This window comes from Ascaphus truei, chromosome 11 (assembly GCF_040206685.1).
Source record: "Ascaphus truei isolate aAscTru1 chromosome 11, aAscTru1.hap1, whole genome shotgun sequence".
In the NCBI taxonomy this organism is placed as follows: Eukaryota; Metazoa; Chordata; class Amphibia; order Anura; family Ascaphidae; genus Ascaphus; species Ascaphus truei.
The window spans coordinates 57,002,853-57,008,852 of NC_134493.1; the positions used below are offsets into that span (position 1 = coordinate 57,002,853).

Consider the following 6,000-nt stretch of genomic DNA (forward strand, 5'->3'; position numbering starts at 1 on the left):
ACATCAGTAGCGCACACCTAAGCACATCAGTAGCGCACACCTAAGCACATCAGTAGCGCACACCTAAGCACATCAGTAGCGCACACCTAAGCACATCAGTAGCGCACACCTAAGCACATCAGTAGCGCACACCTAAGCACATCAGTAGCGCACACCTAAGCACATCAGTAGCGCACACCTAAGCACATCAGTAGCGCACACCTAAGCACATCAGTAGCACACACCTAAGCACATCAGTAGCGCACACCTAAGCACATCAGTAGCGCACACCTAAGCACATCAGTAGCGCATACCTAAGCACATCAGTAGCGCACACCTAAGCACATCAGTAGCGCATACCTAAGCACATCAGTAGCGCACACCTAAGCACATCAGTAGCGCACACCTAAGCACATCAGTAGCGCACACCTAAGCACATCAGTAGCACACACCTAAGCACATCAGTAGCGCACACCTAAGCACATCAGTAGCGCACACCTAAGCACATCAGTAGCGCACACCTAAGCACATCAGTAGCGCACACCTAAGCACATCAGTAGCGCACACCTAAGCACATCAGTAGCGCACACCTAAGCACATCAGTAGCGCATACCTAAGCACATCAGTAGCGCACACCTAAGCACATCAGTAGCGCACACCTAAGCACATCAGTAGCGCACACCTCCATATGGTAAAACATTACAGTTTATTATAAAATCCCATAGAAAACGGAATGTTTGGGTAACATTTGTCATTAACCATTTCATCGGACGGCACAGAGTTTGACCCGTGCATTAACTGCACTGTGACCTATCCGCCTGTAGAGGGCGGTACAGCAACAATCAAATTGGGACTTTAACTCGGTAACCTAAGGCAGCGGTGCGCAAACTGTGGGGCGCGACCCCCAGGGGGGGCGCGACACTGCCGACGGGGGGCGCGGGGTTTACAGAGGCCCCGCGCGCTTCCCGAAGGCACTTAAATTAAGTGCCGGGGGAGCTGCAGGGCCTCTGTAAACCTAACTTACCGTGGCTCCGGCGGCTTCCTCCCTGCGGCGCCATGGCAACGCGGCGTCAAAATGCTATGGCAACGTGACGTCATTACGCCGGAGCGCGGGTAAGTTGGGGTTGGGGGGGGGGCGCGGGAGCGAGGGGACAGCCGTCAGGGGGGCGCAGGGAAAAAAGTTTGCGCCCCCCTGACCTAAGGGATCAGGATGGCTGCCGCGGCCCATGTGTCACCGTCTGGTGAATGATGGGGAGTTAATGCGTGACCGGCTCTGGGTTCCTGCTCCTCAGTTATGGGGTCACCGACTCGCAGCTCAAAACCATTTCTTTGGCATTATAAAAAAAATAGTTGGAGAATTGAGACCTAAAACCCCCTTAGCAGACGTGTCTATGCGGCGACGCAGATTTCTGCAATAAAATGGCCGCGTTTTCCGTGATGCGTGCTGTCCCGAGGTGGTTTTCTCCGAGGGCAGGTGGTTTAGGTCGGGGGTGGACAACTCCGGTCAAGGACCACCAACAGGTCAACTTAAGAAAATATCTGCTTCAGCACAGGTAGCTCAATGATTGACCGAAATGTGCTGAGGCAGGTACAGCCTGAAAGCCTGACCTGTTGGTGGCCCTTGAGGACAGGAGATGGCCACTGCTGGTTTAGGTTGTGATGTTGGAGACCGGAGAAGGAAACCTCCGATGGGGAGGCCGAGTGAACGCCCCTAACCCCGTCAGTTCTTCTTGTGTTTGGCTCTCTGCTTCACGGGTTCCGCCCCGAGTCCTCGGAGCCGCTGGACGTTCAGGAGGAGGAGAGCGACGTTCAGGATGTACGTGGTGATGCAGACAACGCAGAAGTCTTCCAGGATATAGAAGAGGATGTAGGCCAGGTAGAGAGAGCCAGCGATGGACGCCAGCGATGTCCCCAGCAGTGCCACCGCTGCCGCCACCGTCCCCTGGAATCCTGGCACACGGGGAAGAAAGGTTGTTATATGAGGGAGGGAGAGATGAGGACTATAGAGAGGTGATGGTGGTGAGATGACACGCAAACCACGGATGGTTGAGGACTTGGCTTCTAACTGTGTTGCCTTGTCCCAAATGAATCTCCTCAACCACGGATGCTTTTCATTGTCATGCCTGTTACATATATATTTTTACACATAGGTCATATATGTGCACTCGCATACTACAGATAGCCGTCAGTCACGCGTGTACACAGATCGTTACACAACCGCTTGCATGCTACGTATTGTTACATTATTGCAGGGAGATACTACAAAGGTTACATGACACAAAGCAGATAAAGGGAGAAGGTGTCGGGCTGGTAATGACACGTCACACGCGTGTCCCCTCTCTTACGCAGCAGGACCCGGGCTTGTAATGACACGTCACACACGTGTCCCCTCTCTTCCCCAGCAGGACCCGGGTTGGTAATGACACGTCCCCAGTGCCCTCTCTTACCCAGCAGGACCCGGGCTGGTAATGACACGTCACACGCGTGTTCCTCTCTTACCCAGCGGGCCCCGGGCTGGTAATGACACGTCCCCAGTACCCTCTCTTCCCCAGCAGGACCCGGGCTGGTAATGACACGTCACACACGTGTCCCCTCTCTTACCCAGCAGGACCCGGGCTGGTAATGACACGTCACCCGCGTGTCCCCTCTCTTACCCAGCAGGACCCGGGCTGGTAATGACACGTCACACGCGTGTCCCCTCTCTTACCCAGCAGGACCCGGGCTGGTAATGACACGTCACACGCGTGTCCCCTCTCTTACCCAGCAGGACCCGGGCTGGTAATGACACGTCACACGCGTGTCCCTCTCTTACCCAGCAGGACCCGGGCTGGTAATGACACGTCACACGCGTGTCCCTCTCTTACCCAGCAGGACCCGGGCTGGTAATGACACGTCACACGCGTGTTCCTCTCTTACCCAGCAGCACCTGGGCTGGTAATGACACGTCACACGCGTGTCCCCTCTTACCCAGCAGGACCCGGGCTGGTAATGACACGTCACACGCGTGTCCCCTCTCTTACCCAGCAGGACCCGGGCTGGTAATGACACGTCACACGCGTGTCCCCTCTCTTACCCAGCAGGACCCGGGCTGGTAATGACACGTCACACGCGTGTCCCTCTCTTACCCAGCAGGACCCGGGCTGGTAATGACACGTCACACGCGTGTCCCTCTCTTACCCAGCAGGACCCGGGCTGGTAATGACACGTCACACGCGTGTTCCTCTCTTACCCAGCAGCACCCGGGCTGGTAATGACACGTCACACGCGTGTCCCCTCTCTTACCCAGCAGGACCCGGGCTGGTAATGACACGTCACACGCGTGTTCCTCTCTTACCCAGCAGCACCCGGGCTGGTAATGACACGTCACACGCGTGTTCCTCTCTTACCCAGCAGCACCCGGGCTGGTAATGACACGTCACACGCGTGTCCCCTCTCTTACCCAGCAGGACCCGGGCTGGTAATGACACGTCACACGCGTGTTCCTCTCTTACCCAGCAGCACCCGGGCTGGTAATGACACGTCACACGCGTGTTCCTCTCTTACCCAGCAGCACCCGGGCTCGTAATGACACGTCACACGCGTGTCCCTCTCTTACCCAGCGGGACCCGGGCTGGTAATGACACGTCACACACGTGTTCCTCTCTTACCCAGCAGGACCTGCAGCCCATAGAACAGAACCCCGAAGACGCTGTTTGGCTGGTTCACCACACTCTGCGGCCCGAAGATGTTCTCCAGCAGCCCAAATCCGCGGCCCCACCTGGAATAAAGCAGGACGCCCCCCCCGGGGGGAGGCGGGGGTGTGATTAGAATGGGGAGTCACATGGTGTAGTGGTTAATGTGCTCCGTTCACCTCTGACACTGTGTGGCGTTACGGGAGCAAAGTCCGCGGTCAGACACGCTCAGGGTTATGTACACAGTAACGGGCCTGGTTTATCAAATGAATGTGTGAATGTTTCCCCCGAATAAAAAAAATCAGTGGTACTGTGTCACCTTTATAGGAACAATGCATTGTGATCTCTGTACATTATACCGCAGGGGCGGCCAACAGGTCAGGTTTTTAGGATATCCATGCTTCAGCACTGGTGGTTCAATCAGTGGCTCAGTTTTTGACTGCATCACTTGTGCTGAAGCAGAGATATCCTGAAAACCTGGCCTGTTGTTGGCCCCTGATTACTGGAGTTGGCCGCCTCTGCTCTATCCTATTACTACGCAATAGTGATTATAATTAACCCCATCACTGCCTGTTTCCCCTATTACCACAGCGCACACTGACTGTAATCTGCCCTCTGTACCAGACACAAGTATTTCTAGTACACAAAGTACAAGTTATTTACAATTAACCCCTTCCATGTGGGGTGGGGGTGGGGGGATGTATTCCCTAGCGAAGCATTGCTAATATAATTAACCCCTACAGTGCTAGAAGTAGCTATATTCCACATTAGCCCATTGTATGGCGATTCCATTTAACGCCTCCAGTAATGAGCAGTAACCCCTTCAGTGCCGGATCCTGCACCCCCAGCAATGAGCAGTAACCCCTTCAGTGCCGGATCCCGCACTCCCAGCAATGAGCAGTAACCCCTTCAGTGCCGGATCCCGCACTCCCAGCAATGAGCAGTAACCCCTTCAGTGCCGGATCCCGCACTCCCAGCAATGAGAAGTAACCCCTTCAGTGCCGGATCCCGCACTCCCAGCAATGAGCAGTAACCCCTTCAGTGCCGGATCCCGCACTCCCAGCAATGAGCAGTAACCCCTTCAGTGCCGGATCCCGCACTCCCAGCAATGAGGACTAACCCCTTCAGTGCCGGATCCTGCACTCCCAGCAATGAGCAGTAACCCCTTCAGTGCCGGATCCCGCACTCCCAGCAATGAGCAGTAACCCCTTCAGTGCCGGATCCCGCACTCCCAGCAATGAGGAGTAACCCCTTCAGTGCCAGATCCCGCACTCCCTATTAACCCTGTCTGTGTCGGATCCCGCCTCACCTGGAGGTGAACACCTTGGAGCAGCTGATGGAGGGGTTAATGTCACACAGCGCAGTGTAGCCCCCGTCCCTCTCCTTGGAGGTCTCCACGTGGTAGGCATACACTGACAGGGCGATGCCCAGGGCGCACAGGAGCAGCCTGGCCGCCCTCTCCCAGCCGGGCACAGCCATGGTCCCCACTCACTGACCACCGGACCGGCTGACGTGGGCACTGTGCAAGGGCCAGCTGTCCATCAGCCAGGGGCAAATCCTACTGGAGCAGCGCAGCAAGGGGCGGGGCTTGGGGACTAGAGGCTCATGGGAGTTGTAGTTCCGTTTGGGAAGATGCGATAGAAAAAGAAACAGTGGAACAAAGAAGGAGAGAATGATGGGAGTTGTAGTCCAGGTGGGAATGGAACCAGTGAAGGGAGGGAGGAGGCTCATGGGAGTTGTAGTCCAGTTGGGAATGGGACCAGTGAAGGGAGGGAGGAGGCTCATGGGAGTTGTAGTCCACTTGGGAATGGGACCAGTGAAGAAGGGAGGAAGGGGCTCATGGGAGTTGTAGTCTCATTACAGAAGCTGTGAGAGGTATATTATTTTCTTTTGTGTTTATATATGCAGCACTGGATTCACTTTTAAGGAAAAGTGATTACCTAAGCCCAGTAAAGGAGCGCTGACCCTCTGATCTCCCTGTGACCCCAGTAACAGAGCGCTGACCCTCTGATCTCCCTGTGACCCCAGTAAAGGAGCGCTGACCCTCTGATCTCCGTGTGACCCCAGTAACAGAGCGCTGACCGTCAGATCTCACTGTGACCCCAGTAACAGAGCGCTGACCCTCTGATCTCCCTGTGACCCCAGTAACAGAGCGCTGACCCTCTGATCTCCGTGTGACCCCAGTAACAGAGCGCTGACCGTCAGATCTCACTGTGACCCCAGTAACAGAGCGCTGACCCTCTGATCTCCCTGTGACCCCAGTAACAGAGCGCTGACCCTCTGATCTCCCTGTGACCCCAGTAACAGAGCGCTGACCGTCAGATCTCACTGTGACCCCAGTAACAGAGCG

General features: G+C 55.6%; 1 protein-coding gene across 2 annotated transcripts; it reads right to left on the bottom strand.

Annotated features, from left to right (window-relative positions):
- Positions 1-666: 666 nt before the first annotated feature.
- Positions 667-5,217, bottom strand: VKORC1 (vitamin K epoxide reductase complex subunit 1). Of its 2 annotated transcripts, XR_012787459.1 has the most exons (4): positions 4,960-5,217; positions 3,627-3,736; positions 1,177-1,929; positions 667-847 (listed from the first exon to the last, which is right to left on the bottom strand). XR_012787459.1 is itself a non-coding variant. In XM_075566537.1 (3 exons), exons 1-3 carry the CDS (start codon positions 5,127-5,129, stop codon positions 1,700-1,702), a joined length of 510 nt encoding a protein of 169 aa, XP_075422652.1. In that variant the 5' UTR covers positions 5,130-5,217; the 3' UTR covers positions 667-1,699. The 2 variants fall into 2 exon arrangements, 1 of the variants encoding a protein (XP_075422652.1); XM_075566537.1 differs by having other exon boundaries at positions 667-1,929.
- Between the last annotated feature and the right edge of the window lie 783 nt (positions 5,218-6,000).